The sequence below is a fragment of the Eptatretus burgeri genome, chromosome 7 (genome assembly GCF_056783735.1).
Source record: "Eptatretus burgeri isolate ZD-2024b chromosome 7, Ebu_testis_v1, whole genome shotgun sequence".
Taxonomy (NCBI): Eukaryota; Metazoa; Chordata; class Myxini; order Myxiniformes; family Myxinidae; genus Eptatretus; species Eptatretus burgeri.
The window spans coordinates 77,095,527-77,115,765 of record NC_140967.1 but is presented as its reverse complement, the minus strand read 5'-3'; the positions used below and the strand labels follow the sequence as shown (position 1 = coordinate 77,115,765).

At 49.2% G+C, this 20,239-nt stretch overlaps 1 protein-coding gene across 1 annotated transcript in view; it reads left to right on the top strand.

Moving 5' to 3' along the window:
• Nucleotides 1–20,239, top strand: part of TSNAX (translin associated factor X) — a 74,901-nt gene that overhangs the window by 52,548 nt on the left and 2,114 nt on the right. The window contains exon 6 of the mRNA XM_085890347.1: nucleotides 19,839–19,963. Coding sequence (XP_085746473.1) covers nucleotides 19,839–19,963 — 125 coding nt within the window. The remainder of the gene's footprint in view (nucleotides 1–19,838; nucleotides 19,964–20,239) is intronic.

Sequence of the window (20,239 nt, the reverse complement as noted above, 5' to 3'; positions counted from 1 at the left end):
TCTCTCTCTCTCTCTCTCTCTCTCTCTCTCTCTCTCTCTCTCTCTCTCTCTCTCTCTCTCTCTCTCTCTCTCTCTCTCTCTCTCTCTCTCTCTCTCTCTCTCTCTCTCTCTCTCTCTCTCTCTCTCTCTCTCTCTCTCTCTCTCTCTCTCTCTCTCTCTCTCTCTCTCTCTCTCTCTCTCTCTCTCTCTCTCTCTCTATCCTTTTAAAATGGTGAGCATGAAGCAAGGAAGCAACACTCACCATTTGTCTTTTGATTATAACGAATGACTTTGCCGGGGTTTGAACCGCCCACCTCCTCAACTCAAAGTGAACACTCTAATTCGAACAAATTATGTCATCGAGTCCACCAAATATTAAAGTTAAGTTTATTTTGGTTCTGTTTGAGATTTATGATGAAACGTTAATTTTATGTCACAATCCTAAATGGAGGTTTTTCTTTAATCAAATAATTACTTTGCACTGTAACCTTTGTTCAAAGTATGAGAGCAGCTACGACATTTTAAAAGAAAGTATTAAAAATGAACATTACATATTTTGCTCACTTTTAAAAGCAATCATCATCGAAGTTTTTCATTTGACTTGTAAATGTACCGTGATTCGATTTGGGATATCTTACACTATGTGCAATAGTTTGTGTTGTCAGTTTTTATCCCCTGCCATGTGGCGGAAGGGGGATATTGTTGTCACCCAGGTCGTCCGGCTGTCCGTCCGTCCGAGCGTCAACATTTATAGCTGTGAGTGTGATAACTCATAAAATGTTCGCCATATCAATTTGAAATTTGGGTCACACATGTACCACCTGAAAAGGAAGAACCCTATTGATTTTGGGCGTGGCCGGATCCAAGATGGCCGACTGGGGCGGCCATCTTCAAAAAAATGTTTTTTTTGCCATATCGATTTGTAATTTGAGTCGCACATGTACCACCTGAAAAGGAAGAACCATATTGATTTTGGGCGTGGCCGGATCCAAGATGGCCGACTGGGCGGCCATCTTGAAAAAAATGTTTTTTGTAATAAATGGAAAACCGCTTATCTGATTTCAATTATTTTTGGTTACTACGTTCCTCACCCCTGGGAAACTTTTTCGAGATGATGACCAAATGGTGTCTTGTTTCCAATTCACCTCCCTCATTATCTGGAATATGTATGACCTTTTTCATTCAATGGCGGGGGATTCCCCATCTCTGATGGTATATTTACACATTGGCATTGTTTTATAACATGCAATGTGAAAATATTTTGAAAAGGCCTAATTGCATCATTCTCTTCTGAAATAAAAGACATCTTCTTATTGCTACATCTCGTTATTATACTTTACATAATGGTAACTAATACTAATTCTGATTCACCTGTTACAAATTATTAATTTTTTAGCTGTAATTTTGAAATTCCTTTGCTTTCTTCATTTTTTTTTAAAATCTAACTTTTATACAATCCAAATATGCACTTTTGTGAGTTTTCATGTTTATTTATTTATTTTTTACAAACCCTAAACCTTATCGATTGCATTTTTGATGGATTTCAAATTTCCTGTATGATGTTAACAGTTGAAATTATTGAGTGTGTTGCTGTAGTTTGGAGCATCCAACATATCTGGTATAGTGGTGCCAATCGTAGTCCTAGCTGCCTGGTGATCAATTCCTCCGCTCCATTGGATGGGATGGATAAAGGGATATGACAGGTGTAAATAACGTTTTAGAAAGGGGGTATTTGTTTGCACAATAAATAAACCTGAGTTTTTATTTTGTTAATTGTAAACTTGTATGTGTACTTGTTGCATGCCAGTAGTTCATTTAATTTACCTGGCATTGTCTGTTTTTTTTCAGAGTACAATCCAGAAGATTGCTACCTTATACATTTGTGGATCTTTCGAAAATTGTGCATCGATGTGTGATCAAGTTTTATGCAGAGAAGGTGCAGCTGCAAATAAATTCAAAAATGCCTGGTGGCCATGTATAGTGAAGGTTCATACTCATTGTACAATAGCCAAATATGTAGCTGACTTTAAGCATGGACGCGAGTCCCATTAATATGAACCATGGACAGTGGATGAAACCGCCCCACAAACCATTGCCCAGGTTGAGGCATTGATCATGGAGGATCACTGCATTGTGCTCAGCAAAATAGCCACAACATGTAATTTCTTCAGGCCGCATTTTCACCATCATTCACAAACGATTGTGTATGTCCAAGGTCTCAGCAAGACATGTCCACCAAAACCTTTACACTCATGATCGACAGCAACGACTGGCATATCATATCATGAGTTTCATGAATCGCTCATTGCAGATTCAGCTGACTTTGTCATTCATCTGTTAACTGGTAACAGCATGTAACTTTACCATTGGACACCTGAAACCAAGTTGGCATCTATACAATGGAAGGACAAGGGTTCACTGCCATGTACGAAATTTCACACCAATTCCTCAGCCAGCAACATCATGGCCTCAATTTTCTGAGAGGTCAAGGAAATCTTGCTGATTGACTATATGCTTCGCAAAACTACAATCACAACGGAGTCACAAGGTGCCAGCTTCCTGCAAAAAATTCCATTAAAAAAATCCATTTATATTATTTTATAAGTATACATGCTCTCGGCTCGTGGAAGAGCTACGACACAGAACAAAAATTAGAACACAACACAACAAAAGGAACAGCAGGAGAAAGGGGAAAACACCACCAGCAGTGGGGAAGGCATAGACAGACAAACAAGGGATGTAGCTAACGATGAAGGGTAGGGGAGAACGCATGGGGTGGACAATATGGATACATAGGAAAAATTTTGGGAGGTGTGGGAGGTGGTTTATTGGGTGTGGAAAATATGATTTTGGATGGGGGATGACTTGAGATGGTGGTGAAAAGGTGTCTTGATGACCAGGAGGGAAGAATGACATTAAAGAGAGGATGGAAGGTGGTTCCACAGGTGGGGTAAAAAGAGGAATAAATGAGTGGCGAGCAGTGATTCTGGATTTAGGCAGTTAAATCATTAAATTGCAAACAGTGTTGACCAATTAAGTATTAGGCTATCAAGGACAAACGGCAAGGGATGTTGATAAATGGTGTGCTGCTCTTTCATGGGCCCATGTAACACAAACCACTATTTGTGAATGGCTTTGAGCAGTGAGACCATCTTGCATACAGCCCTGAGTTGACCCCCCCCCGCCCTCACAACCCCATTGATTTGTCGGGATTTTTTTGGATATTTGAAGTCCGACCTGTGTGGTCACCAATTGACTGATGATGAAGAACATTCTGAGTTAACTGAAATGTGGCTGAAAGAGCAATATGAAAACTTTTAATGTGCTGGAATGGGCAAATTGAGCAAAGCATTGAAGTAAAGGGACACTACATTGCAAAGTATAAAAGTTTGAATATCTTTTACGATTATGAGTATATTGTTCCAATAAGTTTTTGAACGCCCTTCATACACCAGTTGAGATGAACACCTCTATCTCGTAAAGCTCTTGGAATGCTGTATTATCTGTGATAAAATGGTAAGAGCAGACAATAAAGCAAGATAACTACGATAAAACGGGTATTTTAAAAGTAAACACACAGAGTTTATAAAACCTGCAAAAATCAACTTTATAAAGTGAGGAGGAACAAAGGGGTCGGGAGATAGACCAGCAGCCGAGGGGGGTAACCCTAAAATCTCTGATAAAGTTTTTTTCTCTGCTGATAATTAATCTCTGGGGTGTATCAATTGATATCCAGGTGGGTCTGAACCTGTCACCCTTGAGCAACTTTAAATATTCAAGATGGCTGCCACAATGGGCTAAAATTCTAAAATTCCTATTCTTTCAATGTAGTCGGCCAGAAATCAATGATTTTATTGTTCAAATATATGTTTTGAGTTTCAACAATATGTGGAAAATAGTTTGGGAAAAGAAAATGTTTATTGTTGCATTATTTTGTTGTTTTTCTATACATGAACTAATGACAATAATGTTTTACATAAAATAGAATTAATGAGTAATGAAGTTATGGTGCCATGGTAACCATGACAACACAATGCAATTGTGATGTTTGAAATAAGCGCTGAAGATATATAACATAAAACTGTGCATTTCTGATCTAAGTTAAATGTTTTCAAACTCTTAGATCATGGTGGGTTAAATTTGATTAATAAATTGTTTAATGTGGCCATGGTAACCACAAAAATGACATCCCTCACCATAAGCTGGTAGTTCCTGGAAGTGACTCTGTTCCACTGGAGATCAACCAAAGTGTGGTTATTAGGTGTTGTGATATGACCACAAACCAGGAAGAGGGTGATACCATCATTGTGCAGCAAATCACATCTGTAAAGCCTAATAAGGCACTCGTGGTAGCAGACGATACAGATATATTTGTACTCTTGCTGCACTTTACATTCAATGGACAAATTTCTTGCCCTGTCACGATGGTGTCTCCAGTGAAGGGTCGTGCTGCTATCGACATCAGAGCCAGTGTGGAAAAGCATCATGAGATTATTCCAGATTTACTAGCAACCCATGGACTTGCAGGATGTGATACCGTCGCCACTTACTTCTTAATTGGCAAAGAAATTGCCTTAAAGGTGCTACGTACTGGTCGTCATTCTCTAAGTTTCCTTGGGGACACCAGTGTACATATATCTGAGATAAGAAAGCAAGCCACACGATTCATGTCATCATGCTATGGTGTACCGGAATGTCAGTCCATGACAAACGCGACAGAAACGGTGGGCCTCTAAAGTAGGCAGAAGTACCAATTGTGCCCCGAAACTTCCGTCTCTTCCTCCAACAGATGAAGCGTTCATGGAGAATGTTGCTCGCGCCCATCTCCAAGTTGCAGTATGAAAGAAGGCAATAGATGCAATGCAACCAGTCTTAGATGCCACTGTATATGGTTGGTATCATGAGCAGGGTTCATCATCTCTGTCACATACTCCACTACCTGAGAATATCCCTCTTGCTCCAGAAGAGCTTCTCAAATTGATTAGGTGCACCTGCAGAAGTGAAAATGCGTGTAAGACACGACGCTGCAGTTGCAACACGCTCAACTCTTACTTGTACCATTTTCTGCTCCTGCCAAGGCAGCCATGCCTGTTTTAATGAGTGCACAAAGCAAGTCATGGAAGTAGAAGACGAAGAAGACCAGTCTTTATTTAGAATCTCAAGACAAACTTCAGCCCCACAAGATACTGGTACAGCTGTGGAAATTCGCAATACACCATAAAGGGTCCTCAGGTGAGATATATCGATAAGTTCATGTGTAGTTAGCCCACACCTGTTGTTTAGAGGGAATGTGTGTGATTCATCCGGGCTGCGACGCGTTGAGTTAGCCATTTTTCTTTCTCTATCGTTATTTTGGACCATTAAGCCGCCAACAACTCAAACACCACCTTCGCCTCTTTACCTCCACAACTCCATCCCGCAAACATCGCTTCACCGCCATTCCCAAACGACGCCCGCCAACCACCAAACCACCACAGAAAACCCCCCACCACCTTCGCCTTTCTCCTTCCACAACCATCGACCCCACCACCGGTCAACACCGAACGTCGTACTGTCCAAAGCCGTTCGGTGATTGCTGCCGAACGCGGCAAGCCGCAAGTGCAATGGATGCCTTTACGGGAGAGAAATTCGGATCAGGAAGGCTTCACGCCCCTTTTCCTCCATCCAATGGGCGAGCGTCGGGCGGTATGGCCCCGCCTCCAAGCACGATGAATGTGGATTCTTTACGGGAGAGAACTTCGGATCAGGGGAGGTTCATGCCCCTATTCCTCCGTCCAATGGGCGAGCGTCGGGCGGTGTGGCCCGCCTCCAAGCGCGATGGATGTGAATTCCTCTCAGGAAGGAATTCGGATCAAAAGAGGCTCACGCCCCTTTTTGCCACACCAATGGCTGAATAGAGGGTGGCGTGGCCCCGCCTCCAATCGCGTTTTGATCCTAAAATCTGCATACAGGCTCCTCCCCAGATCGATAAAAGACGCGAGTCTGTGTGGAACTCGTAGTGTGGGGGTCGCTCGACTCGTCGCTGGGCTCGTCTCGTCGTTGGAATCGAGCCACCTTCGCTTTCACAAGCGACCAAGCCAGCCAGCCATTCCCCTCGCTCGACCCTGAGCATCAACAATCCCCCCCCCCCCATCCGCGCTGAGATAGTGCCGGTGGCCCCGTTCATTCCCCACTCTAACCGTGGCACTGACCCAACCGTGCTGGCGCGGAACACGCAAGAGAGGGCTCACCGACCACGCCAGGGGCACGGAGTCGGGGCGCAGCTGCACGGATATTGCGGCTATCCCGCCATCGCGTCACGAGGACGCGGGTAAGACCTTTTCGGTCTCGTGCACCTGGCCGCTCCTCCAGGTTCCGCGCACATTTGGTCCCTGCCTATGGGGAGGTCTTTCCTGTTTATTTTGAATGAATGATGTGGCGCCGAGTCCCGACAAGTATAATTGTTTAAGTGTTGTAAATAATTATAGTCGGTAGTAGTGCTTTTGCTTTTGTTGCATTTTCCTTTTTGCTGCACATTGCATTACTGCCTTACGTGCGTGTGTTGTGTGTGAAAATAAAGTGCTTGCTTGTCAAACTGTTTCCCGTTTTGTTGCTTCCTTTCCTCTGTTTGAAAGTTCCATCTTGCATCACGTAAGGGATTGATAGTGGGTTGAAACACCTGATAAGTAATCTGAACCGTCGAGGTCGACGATAACTCCACTCGGTTATCCCTGCAGCACGGAATGAGCCGCTTAAGCGGTTCGTGTCCGAAGTCGACCTGCGGCGAGGTACGATCGCCCGGTCGACCATTCGCGCAGGTACTTAGGTAGGTCGAATTTGGCGAGCAACCCTATCCTGCGCGGGTGGGCAATTGGCACGATCGTGGTGAGGTTAAACCCCCACCCGTGACTGGCTCCTGGCGGTAGTTCCCGGAGGGTCACGACTGAATTGTCCGTTCCGGTGGGCGACGCGTCGCGATTCGAGTTACGTGGCCGATTGCACACCGGACGGGCCAAAATTCATAACACTGGTGTCAGGAGTAGGATTCGAATCCACCCCGTCTCCAACTAAATTCACTGTAATCGGACCAGGGATGAGTGGAGCGACCCTCGATTCCCACCAAATTCGAGCGCATTAAATTTAATCCCTTAGGAGAAATAAGATGGAGTCTCAAGGCGAGCAGGAGCCGGGGGTATTAGAGATGGATGTAGAATGTGTAGAATCCATGGCTCAGGATGAAATCCCCGTGCAGGACATTCCCATTGTGATACAGGAACAATTTCCCCCCCAACCGAACCCAGAACCCGAAATGGGTGCGGCGGCAGCCGCGGTGTATGACACCTCCCCTCCCCCTCTCTGCCAAAACCCCCCGATCCTTGCCGAATCGGCTTGGCCGAGCGCACCCGACATGGCCTAGCGATTCGCCATGATGGCAGGAATCAGTGGGGATATGCAAGGAATGAAAAACGAAATAAAAGGCATGAACGAAAAAATGGATGGAAATACGCAAATGCTGTGGGAAGAGATGCAGTGCATAGGCCGAAGCCTGCAGGCGGGCATGAAGGCAATAGCGTGCAGTGAAACGCGGACAACGGCGGGCATAATGGTGGCGCAACGTGCTAGGGCGAACGAGCTGAGGGGGAGTGCAACGGCTGACAGGCCTGCAATGGAGGCGGGTGAGGACGAAGTAATTCGGGGGACGTGTTGGGCGAGAAGTGTAAAGGTGACGGATAAAGTAACGGTGACACAGAGGGAAAAACTAAATGGGGTGACTGTGACGTGTGAGACGAGACACGAGGTGACGACGAAGGAAATAGAATTAACAGAGACATGAAGGGAGACGCAGGAGATAAAATAAATAATAGTGGAGACAAGGGAGGTAATGGGTGAAGAGGTGACTGAGTTGGCAGAGACACGGGAGATAGAGGGTGAATTGGACGGGGTTAAGGACGAGCACACACACACGGAGGTAATGGAGGATAATTGGGGCGAGCTCGCAGAACGTGTTGGGACCCGGTTCAAGCAGCCGGATAGCCTCCTTCGGGAACGGAGGGAGACGCTATGCTCCCTTGAGGCGGATCACGACCAGGTGGGTCCGGTCGTGCCGAGCGAGGTTGAGGGGGCGAGTGCTGTGGACGAGGGCACGGAGAGCTTGGGGGGTATGGGAGGCCCCGGAAACACTTGGGGTGGCACAAATCCCCAGTGTGGTTACGAGTGTGGTCCCGGTGTGTGTGTATACAAGTGTGGCGAAATGTGTGCTGAAACGCGCGCAAAGCATGGGTGAAAGGCGTTGTGTGAAAGGGACCGCGTGTGTGAGGAAAATGGTGTGCGAGGTTGCGAGTGAGCCGAGGTGCGTGCTTCCCAGCATGCCTTATGTGGATGAGGCACCGCGTGTGCGAGTGAACGGCCGAGTGCTAGGGAGACTGTGTGTGTGAGGTTGCGGTATGTAAGGGAGATGACGGTGGGCATGAGTGAACATGCAGCCGTGTCTCCCGGTGTGAGTGTAATGTCGTGGTGTGTGAACGTTGTGACACGCAGGTGTGCGTGGATGGAATGGAGATGGCGACAGAGGGACAAAAGCCGAGTAGCGGCCGTAGCTGTTTTGGGGACTGTGCCGGGTTTACCCAGCAGCGAGCGCGAGGTTCGGGCCGTGCTTCGCATGAGGCCGCCACGTGCGCGCTTGCGAGAGTGAAACCCGGTCCGTAAACGCCAGCGGTGGATGTTGCCGATCCCGTGGACGGACAAAGGTTAGGCTGGATAACGCATTCGGACCAGATGGGTTCTCCACGCGAGCGTGTGTGTGAAGCTCTGACGGGCAGAGCACATGTGTTCGTGTGGGGTGTGCTGTATCACGTGATTGGGTTTTAGTATATCATGACTCGCCCGCTAGGGGTGGCAGGAATATACATCAGGACGCGCAATAAAGCGGAGTTGCTGCTAACACTCTTGCTTCTCGTGTTCCACTGCACCTTGTACACCACAGTTGGCGACGAGGATGGTTGAAAAAGGACATGTGCCCGTTTTCGTCGGAGACGACTTCAAATTGTTTTCAGAACAATTGGGATGCTATTTCCATGCGAATGATGTGTTCGACGAGAGCAAACAGAAGTCGATCTTGCTCGCCTCGCTTTCGACGGAGCATTATCGACTACTGAGTGATTTGGTGGCGCCGGACAAGCCCCTTGATGACGGGCTGTCGTTTTGGGACATTGTGCAGAAGATGAAAGCACACATGGCGCCGGAGATGTCATTACAGCTCGCTCGATACCAGTTCGATCGCCTCTCGAAAGGTGCAGAGGAGCGTGTCGCTGATTTCGTGGCGCGAGTGAAGCCTTCTTCCGTGGCATGCAAGTTCACGGCGGAGGAGCATCCAGCTCGGCTCAGAGATCGTTTTATTGCTGGTTTACAAGATGCGAAGATGGTTTCGGCGGTTCTACGGCTGAAGGGTGAAGCCATTACATTCGACTCGGCGGTCAGCACGGCTACAGCTGTCGAGCAGACTCGCGGAGATGTTCAGGCCATCACAGGCCACGCAGGGTTGCGAGCGCCCCGGGACGCACGCACGACCTTCGGTGCGGGTCGGACGTCTCCGCGCGGCCGCACGAGCGGCGAGGTGACCCTGCGGACGTCTTTGGGATGTGGAGGTCGACACCTGCGCCGTGCGTGCCCGTATAAAGGCACCGTGTGTTTAAATTGTCACAAGGTGGGTCATCTGAAGCGTGTGTGCCGTGGGGCGCCGGCCACCGTTAAGGTCATGGACGGCGATGTGCGAGGCGACCCGGGGCGGAACCGGCGGCCGTTGTTGAGCCTGTTTTCAATTGGCCCGGCGGCGGCGCGCCCGATGACGCTGGAAATCGAAGTGAACAAAACGCCGATCACGTTTCAGGTTGATACGGGAGCGGCTGTGTCGATCATAGGCGAACAGACCGCGCGTAGACTCAACGGCCTGAAGCTTATCAGGTCAAACCTCACGCTGTTCACATACACCCGCGAGAAGTAACGCCAGTCGGGATGGCAGACGTGTCTGTGCGGCACCAAGGCCAGGTCGCCGCGCTTCCGTTGTACGTCGTGGGGGGGAGGGGACCATCTCTCCTCGGCCGAGACTGGCTGTCCCACATCAGGCTAGACTGGGCCGCAGTTCACCTTGTGCAACCCGTGCCGAGCCGGTGGGAGGATCAGTTGGAGAAGATTCTTCAAAGACATCAAGGTTTGTTTTGTGACGACCTTGGGAAACTCAAGGGCATGGAGGCAAAGCTCTTCCTGAAGGAGGGGGTGGTTCCTCGTTTTTGTAAACCACGACCGGTGCCGTATGCCCTGCGGGACAAGGTCAAGGGTGAACTGGATAGGCTGGAGGCCTGTGGAGTGATCGAACGGGTGTCGTACTCAGATTGGGCCATCCCGGTCGTCACGGTGCTGAAACGGAATGGAGACGTCCGATTGTGCGGGGACTTCAAGTCCACGGTTAACCCGGGGCTCAGCGTGGAGCTATATCCACTGCCGTCAATCGATGAAATATATGCACGATTGGCTAGGAGTCGATAATTCACGAAGCTAGACCTGCGTGATGCATATTTTCACCTGGCGATGGATCCCGGAAGTAGCGAGCTTTTGACAATCAACACGTGTCAAGGGCTCCATCGATATACCCGACTCTGTTTTGGGATTGCTTCGGCCCCAGCCTTGTGGCAGAAAGCCATGGATCAGGTTTGCATTGGCCTGCCCGCTCAGACCTACCTGCACGATGTGCTCATTGCGGGGAAAACGGCGGACGAGCACCTTGCGAACATTGCCCAAGTGCTGACAAAGCTAGAAGCGTGCGGCTTGCGCTTGAACAGGGACAAGTGCGCGTTCTTCAAGCAGTGCTTGAAATACCTCGGGCACATCATCACGCCGGAGGGGCTGTTGAAAGGTCCTCGGAAGGTGGAGGCGATTCAGCACATGCCACCGCCTCGCGACAAGATGCAGCTGCTCTCGTTCATTGGTATGGCCTAGTATTACCAAAGGTTTGTGCACGGGCTCAGATCACAACTTGCGCCGTTAACACGGTTGCTCAGGAAGGACGAGCGCTGGGCCTGGGGGCCTGCACACCAGGCGTCGTTCGACCGCGTCAAGCGGCTGCTCACAGAGGATACGGTCCTCGTGCACTACGAGCCTGCGCGTCGGCTCTTATTGGCATGCGACAGCTCTGCATATGGCATCGGGGCAGTGCTCTCCCACAGGATGGACGATGGTTCCGAGCGGCCTGTTTGTTTTGCATCCCGGACCCTGTCCGCAGCAGAGCGGGAATATGCCCAGATCGAGCGCGAGGCTCTCAGCCTCATCTGGGGTGTGCGGAGGTTTCATCAATACCTGCTGGGGCGGCATTTCACTTTGCAGACGGATCACAAACCGCTTCAATTCATCCTGAGACCTGAACGCGGGGTACCGGTGGTAGCGGCCGCGCGAATACAGCGGTGGTGTCTGTTTCTTGCTGCTTACGATTATGATATTCAGTTCCGAAGCACCGAGAAGCATGCTAACTGCGACGGGCTCTCACGCTTGCCGTGTGCGGAGGGTCCAGCTGCGTCTGAGTCGGCCGACCAGGTCGATGTGTTCGCGCTGGGCCAGGTCCAAAGTGGGCCGATCACGGCCAGACAGGTCGCGGTGGAATCGGCTCATGATCCAGTGCTCGCCCGTTTCGTCCAGGCGATTTCTACGGGGAATTGGAGCGATCTACCTTCGACACCGGCATTTCAACCTTTCACGTCGCGCGCATCGGAGCTGTCTTTGGTCCAACGGTGCGTTATGTGGGGAATGAGGGCGGTGATTCCGCCGAAGTTCAGGCAGCGGTGTTTGGAAGAACTGCATGTCAGTCACCTTGGCGTCGTGAAGACCAAGAGTCTTGCTCGTAGCTTGTTGTGGTGGCCGGGGTTGGACAAAGACATTGAGCAGTTGGTTATGCGTTGCGCCACGTGTCAAACAGATGCTGATAACCCGCGTCGAGCCTCGGGACGATGGCCGACCCCAGTCAGGGCCTGGCAGAGGGTCCATGTAGATTTTGCGGGGCCGGTTAATGGCAAAATGTTTTTGATTGTGATCGATGCATTCTCTAAATTGTCGGAGGTTGTCGTATTGCAGCATACATCAGCAAACATTACAGGAGAGAAACTGCGGACGATCTTTGCTAATAAAGGATTACCGGAGATCCTGGTCTCTCATAACGGTCCGCAGTTCATCGCAGGTGTATTTGATGAGTTTATGCGTAAAAATGGTATTCGACATCTATGGTCCGCACCATATCATCCTGAGACGAATGGGCAGGCTGAGTCGTTTGTTAAGATGTTGAAACGGGCTTTGCGCAGGGGGGGGGGGGTGTTGCACCTGTGCAGACGGTGGTCGATGTCTTTATGCTCCATTACAGGAACGCGATTCATCCTGTCACAGGTGATTCTCCTGCCATTCGTCTCTATGGACGGACATTGCGGTCCAGACTGGATTTGCTACGACCTGGAGTGTCAGGGAGTGGGGCGGTGTCGCGTCCGACGCTGCTGTGCGGTTTCGATGTGGGACAGCGGGTAATGGTGCGCGATTATTTCCACGGTTCCAAATGGGTGCCGGCTGTGGTCTCTGTGGTACTGGGGCCGGCGAATTGCATGGTGCGGACTGATAGTGGGGAGGTGTGGAAGCGGCACGTGGACCAAATGCATGATTGCTGTTCAGCGTCACCCCCCCTCCCCGGGCCGAACGATGTGGGACCCCCACCTGTAATGTCGCCGTGGCCAGACGTTGTATCGCCAGGGCTGGATGTGCCGACGCCCATGGGGTCTTCACCTGATTCAATCCTGCCCGAGGACGTCGGGCAGGCTGGTCGGCCAGGGGCGGTTGTTATTGCGGATGGCGCAAGTCCGGCGAGGGTGTCACCTCGACCGAGCCGAGAGGCGTCTGAGCCTGGGCCGTCTGGCGTCGCTGCCCGTCCAAGACGGGTCAGGGTGCGGCCGTGGTACTTGGAGGATTATGAGTGTTGATTGGTTTCGGTTGGTCATGTTATGATTGTCCTTTCATCATTTGACTTGTCATTTTACGAGGGGAGGAGTGTGCTGTATCACGTGATTGGGTTTTCGTATATATCATGACTCGCCCGCTAGGGGTGGCAGGAATATACACCAGGACGCGCAATAAAGCGGAGTTGCTGCTAACACTCTTGCTTCTCGTGTTCCACTGCACCTCGTACACCACAAACGAGGGAACCCCTCGAAACGCGAGGCTTGTTTTTTTTTAAATGCGCAGGGTGACGTCATGGCTGCACGTGGGGTTGGGATTCGGCAGGAGGATGAATCCCTGCCGGATGGTGCCGTCCACGAGGGACAAGGTGCGCAAAGTGCGAAAGGCCGCCATGACGTCACGCCAAAGGTGCGCGGCTGTGAATTGCCACGATGGTGTGCAGGTTGCAAGTTGCCGCGCTGGTGCTGCGCAATTTTAAAAAAAAAGCAAGCCTCGCTTCGGGTGAACAGGATTCCCGGGCAAGGGGTGGAAGACCCCCCTGCCTGAGCACAGGATAACAACTAGTTAGGGGGAAGGGTTAGCTTAGCTTGACCGGCTTCATGGGGCGGGGGTAAGTCCTCATGGGGCCTGTGGAATGGATGAGGTAGAGGGATTTAGATGAGATTTAGGTTGGGAAATTGATTTTTAATGAAATTATTTGGAGACAAAGACAGACTTTTGGATGTGTAGTAGGGACGTAGCTTAGCTACATAGTGTTAAAAGGATGTGCTATTAGTTTAAGGGATGACGTGGGCGCACGAGTTAGTTAGGGGATTTCGTGAGCAGGATGGCAGGATTCAGCGGTGTGAGTTGAGAAGTGTGGAAGGAAAATGTACTTGGTGAGTGAGTGAGGCCAGCGGGTCTGAGTGAATGGAGTGATTGTGGAATGCATGGTGCGATGAGTGATTGGGGGGAGGAGTGATTCCCGCCCAAGCGACCCCGGGGTCAGTTTCGAGTGAGTTCGCTGGGATAGACAAATTGGAAAATGGAGGTCGTTTTGTTGTTGGTGGGGAAGTAGGCTCGAAACCTGTTTTGGAGGGGTGCAGGAGCCCTGTTGACGGGCTGGGAGCGTGGCTGCGAAAGGTGAGTATCGCTGAGTGGGTACCCCGGGCACCGGGCTAGTCGGCCGCGGTAGGCCAAAGGCCCATGGGGGGCCGGGATAGCGTAGTGGGCACGGGTGCGCCCGCATGATGTGGGGGCCCGGGGCGCCATTGGCCGCGTGGGCAGTGTCGTGAGCACGGGTGACCCTCGGAAAGGGGCCCGGGAAGCCAGCCTGCCACGTGAGTGTTTCAGGGGAGTCGCCATGGAGGGCACTCCTCGGTGTTTAGGGAGCTGGTAGGCTCGGAGGCAGTGTAGTGCCCGGGGGTGCCATAGCTGGAGAATCGGCAGAGGGTAGTTCCTGCCAAGGGAGCCACGTGTCCCAGCCATGAAACCGTGTGAGGGCACGGAGGGAAAATTGGGGGGCGAGGCCCAAAATTGTGAGGACACCAACACAGGCGACAGGAATCTTGGTTGTTAGAACCGATAGTTTAAGCGAGAGGCGCTTGTTGAAAGCCCCGGGGTAGTTCAAAAGTTAAATGGATAGGGTAGATAGGAAGTGTACCCCTCCGCACCATCCATCCCTTCGCTCTCATTTTGGGCCGCTGGACCCACTTTGGGTTAGATCGCTGAACTCCGAGGAGGCCATCCTGAGGCTTGAGTTGGGCCTCGAACACAGGACGCTAGCTCTCCCTTATTCCCCTCCAGGAAGTGAACGTAGTGGTTGGGAGTAGGCTGGGTGACAGGATAGGTTAGCCGAACAAGGACAGTACAGGGGGTTAGGGGATGATTTCTAGTGGGGAAGTAAAGATGAAAATAAAAACAACAAAAAATAAGTGGGGGCTAAATTGGGTTTTGACAAATTAAGGGGGTGGGTATGGACCGAGACAGGCAAAGGCGATAGGTTCGGAGAGAGACACTAGGTAGGTCCGAGCCCGCCTTCCGAGTGGCCAGCACCACCGCACTCCCTCCACCAACCTCTACTGAAAGGCAAAGGCTGGCCAACTTCATCGGCTGGCTGTGTTACTGCAAGGTCTGTGCCAGTCGGCCATCTGCCGGCTGTTTTTGCTGCAAGGCCTGTGCCGGCCACTTCATCGGCTGGCTGTTTGCTTCAAGGCCTGTGCCGGTCGACGTCTGCCAGCTGTTTTCCTGCAAGGCCTGTGCCGGTCAGCTTCACTGCCAGCTGTGTTTTGCTACAGCGGCCTTGTCATTCCTTGTCTGCACACCTTTGCCATCCATGCCTACTGCCCTCGTCATATTTTGCCCCCGTTCTGTTTTGCATCCCCCCCCCCCCTTGTTCATTGCCATGTGCGCCAGGATTGTCGCACAGTTTGCGAGGACTGCCCTGTTGGCAGCTACAACACGGGCCTGCAGTGGCGGCCCGTGCACCGTGTTTGAATCCATCCATTCAACCATCCATCCATCCATCCATTGCGTTCATTGTGTGTGCCACTTGAGCTGTCACGGAGACTGCGTTTGTGCAGCCCATGCACCGTTGTGGTTCACTGCGTTCATTTCGAAAGGGGAGGCCTTGGACTGCGTGTGTGCAGCCGGCCACATTCTCTGTCACCTGCATTGTTTTGAGCCAGAGACTGCATGCGAGCAGCCTGGCTCCCTGCTAACTGCTTTTCTCTTTGCAGAGTCCATTGATCCTGGGCCATGGTTTAGTATAAAATTTGTAAGGTGTTAAGATGTACTGTACAAATGAGTGCGCCCATGGTATGTGTATCTTAGCGCTGGCAATTTATTTAAGTCGTCCGTATGAGTGGGTTTATTTAGTTAGTTACTCAGACCGTAGGTTATTTATTTTGGGGACACGAATACCATGAATGTCGCACTCAGGGATCCGAAAGTAAAACGTTTCTGGAAGAACTGCACATGATGGCACACGAAAATTTGACGACTCGGAACGAGTCTGTAAAAAGGGGAGGGGGTCGTGTTACGGCTGTGGAAATTCGCAATACACCATAAAGGGTCCTCAGGTGAGATATATCGATAAGTTCATGTGTAGTTAGCCCACACTTGTTTAGAGGGAATATGTGATTCATCCAGGCTGTGACGCTTTGAGTTAGCCATTTTTCTTTCTCTATCGTTATTTTGGACCATTAAGCCGCCAACAACTCAAACACCACCTTCGCCTTTTTACCTCCATAACTCCATCCCACAAACATCGCTTCACCGCCATTCCCAAACGACGCCTGCCAACCACCAAACCACCACAGCAAACCCCCCACCACCTTCGCCTTTCTCCTTCCACAACCATCAACCCCACCACCAGTCAACACCGAACGTCGTACTGTCCGAAGCCGTTCGGTGATTGCTGCCGAACGCGGCAAGCCACGAGTGCAATGGATGCCTTCACGGGAGAGAAATTTGGATCAGGAAGGCTTCACGCCCCTTTTCCTCCATCCAATGGGTGAGCGTCGGGCTGTATGGCCCCACCTCCAAGCGCGATGAATGTGGATTCTTTACGGGAGAGAAATTCGGATCAGGGAGGTTCACGCCCCTTTTCCTCCGTCCAATGGGTGAGCATCGGGTGGTGTGGCCCCGCCTCCAAGCGCAATTGATGTGAATTCCTCTCAGGAAGGAATTCGGATGAAAAGAGGCTCACGCCCCTTTTTGCCACACCAATGGCTGAACAGAGGGTGGCGCGGCCCCGCCTCCAATCGCGTTTTGATCCTAAAATCTGCATACAGGCTCCTCCCCCGGTCTATAAAAGACGCGAGTCTGTGTGAAACTCGTAGTTGTAGTGTGGGGGTCGCTCGTCTTGTCGCTGGGCTCGTCTCATCGCTGGGCTCGTCTCGTCATTTGAATCGAGCCACCTTCGCTTTCAGAAGCGACCAAGCCAGCCAGCCATTCCTCTCGCTCGACCCTGAGCATCAACAATCCCCCCCCATCCGCGCTGAGATAGTGCCGCTGGCCCCGTTCATTCCCCACCCTAACCGTGGTGCCGACCCAACCGTGCTGGCGCGGAGCACGCCGGAGAGGGCTCACCGACCACGCCAGGGGCACGGAGTCGGGGCGCGGCTGCGCGGATATTGCAGCTTACCCGCCATCGCGTCACGAGGACGCGGGTAAGACCTTTTCGGTCTCGTGGACCTTGCCGCTCCTCCAGGTTCCGCGCACATTTGGTCCCTGCCTATGGGGAAGTCTTTCCTGTTTATTTTGAATGAATGATGTGCGGCCGAGTCCCGCCAAGTATAATTGTTTAAGTGTTGTAAATAATTATAGTCGGTAGTAGTGCTTTTGCTTTTGTTGCATTTTCCTTTTTGCTGCACATTGCATTACTGCCTTATGTGCGTGTGTTGTGTGTGTGTAAAATAAAGTGCTTGCTTGTCAAACTGTTTCCCGTTTCGTTGCGTCCTTTCCTCTGTTTGAAAGTTCCATCTTGCATCACGTAAGGGATTGATAGTGGGTTGAAACACCCGATAAGTAATCTGAACCGTCGAGGTCGACGATAACTCCGCTCGGTTATCCCTGCAGCACGGAACGAGCTGCTTAAGCGGTTCGTGTCCGAAGTCGACCTGCGGCGAGGTACGATCGCCCGGTGGACCACTCGCGCAGGTACTTAGGTAGGTCGAATTTGGCGAGCAACCCTATCCTGCGCGGGTGGGCAATTGGCACGATCGTGGTGAGGTTAAACCCCCACCCGTGACTGGCTCCTGGCGGAAGTTCCCGGAGGGTCACGACTGAATTGTCCGTTCTGGTGGGCGACGCGTCGCGATTCAAGTTACGTGGCCGATCACATGTCGGACGGGCCAAAATTCGTAACAATACCATGTTTGATTTGATGTAGTCACCATTATTTATGGTATGTGTACTAACTACCTTAAAGAAGCCTTAGTGGCTTTTATTGCATTTGTATGCACTTTGAATAGCTGTGAATTCGAAATAAATATTTCATCTAAAAATATCTTTTTGAAAACCCAGTCACTTGTTTTTTCTGATTTTCTCAATAATCCATCAGAAACATATTAATCTCTCATTCTTTGTGGCCATTGTGACCTAAATATGTAATGTCGTTTTTAATCATATAATATATGTAAAACTAAGTTTTCAGAAGAATCTAGCTGTCATTAAAATGATATAAAACATGGTTCATTGTGTTTTTAATTGATATGGTCATCGACATGTAAAAATTAGTATTTTTCCTCATTTCCTGGACGCCATTTTGAATTCATCATGTTGCTCAGGGCTGAGAAGGTCACACCCACATGAATATCATAATATACATCACGAAGATGCATATGAAGTAGAGAAAATAATCATATCAAGAAATGTTGGGTCCAGCTAAAATTTCCTTTTCTGGTGCAGGACTATAGTAAAAAAACATGATTAAAAACATTCGGTACCAATTTACAGTGGCATCTTTGTGGTAACCATGACAACATCTTACAGTTTATTACCAAATCAGCCCCCATATGGTTTATGAGGTAAAAAACAAATAAGATAAAATGTACAAGTATATACATTATATGCTGTGCATCTTTAACACCTAACTAATCAGTGATCATTTTAGATAGTTACCATGGCAACAGAAAAATGCAATTCATCATCCTATTTTACTCAATGCAGTGATCAAGAGCATTTGCCAAAAAGATTAAAAAAAAAAAAAACAATGTTGTAATGTACATATTCTTGAAATATATGGCAGATTGCCACTTTTCTATATTTTACTGACATAACGGTAGTCATATTAATCGTTACCATAGCAACGGTACAGCTGATATTTCCCAAACTATTTTCCACATATTGTTGAAACTCAAAACATATATTTGAACAATAAAATCATTGATTTCTGGCCGACTACATTGAAAGAATAGGAATTTTAGAATTTTAGACTATTATGGCAGCCATCTTGAATATTTAAAGTTGCTCAAGGGTGACAGGTTCACACTCACCTGGATATCATTAGATACACCCCATGGGTGAATAATCAGCAGAGAAAAAAACCTTATCAGAGATGTTAGGGTTAGGTGAAAATTTGGCCTTTGGCTGCTGGACTAAGAGGGGAGGTGGCAGAGGGAAGTCGGTAGGAGAAAGGGGGAGTGGGAAATGTTGAAGGGAGATTGGGGGTGGAAAGGGTTGAAGGAGAGAAGAGAAAGAGGTAAGGAGAGAAGAGGGAGTTGTTAACTTGATGGATTATTTTCGTAATTTGCACAACGTGCAAGTAATGTGTCCATCATCAGGCAAATTGACATAACTTTTCAATTGACCTGGCCTGAAAGCTGAGGTTTTAAATTTCATGGGTTCACCTAGTATCCATTATAATATGCTTTAGGAGTCGACTTTCTGTGCCTATTTCCAATTGCACTATTCTACACTATTCTCTACTGCTATTCTACACTCTCTTCTGTGGTCTCATTGGATTCATGGTGACATTCCCTTTTCCATCGATATTTTTGACCTTTCCCTGACTTGATTTGGGGAGGTTTTTTTGTTTGTTTTAAGGGTAACCTGGCAGTGTGTGTGTGTGTGTGTGTGTGTGTGTGTGTGTGTGTGTGTGTGTGTGTGTGTGTGTGTGTGTGTGTGTGTGTGTGTGTGTGTGTGTGTGTGTGTGTGTGTGTGTGTGTGTGTGTGTGTTGTCTTTCTGCTAATCATGCAAATTAACCACTTCAGGTACACAGATGAGTCATACCTCATCGATAAAGGTCTTTGATAGCGGTGATTTGGGCATTTTTCTGAGCTTTTACATTTCATGGATTTCAGTTTTAGGAATTGTATAACATTTTATTTTGTTTAATTTCCAGGTGTATGGCTACTTGATGATCTCCCTTTTAGCTTCACGATATGTTCACTCAAGCCATTGTCTCCTTTTCCAGGTTTGCAAGAGTACGTAGAAGCAGTTTCTTTTCAGCATTTTTTGCGTACACACAAGCTAATTGGACTGGAAGAGGTGAACAGACACCTTGAATTCTCCCTAAAAGGTTCAGAGCCTCGCCAGAAGGTAATGGTTAATGAGCACACGATCGGTATCTTGCATTTTTCTTTCATTTATTTGAGGAAATCCCATTGAGTTTGTGAGAATGGGAGTGATTGTTTACTACCAAATCAAAACATTATTCGAAGCTGGAGATCACAGCAACTTCCCTTGTTTGCATAATTGGGTTCTGTAAGTGATGTGATTAAAAAAAAATATATATATATATATATATTATTTATTTATTTGTAATGCCTCCGCTGACGAAGTTACCGGAGTCATTATATTTTTGGGTCGTGCATC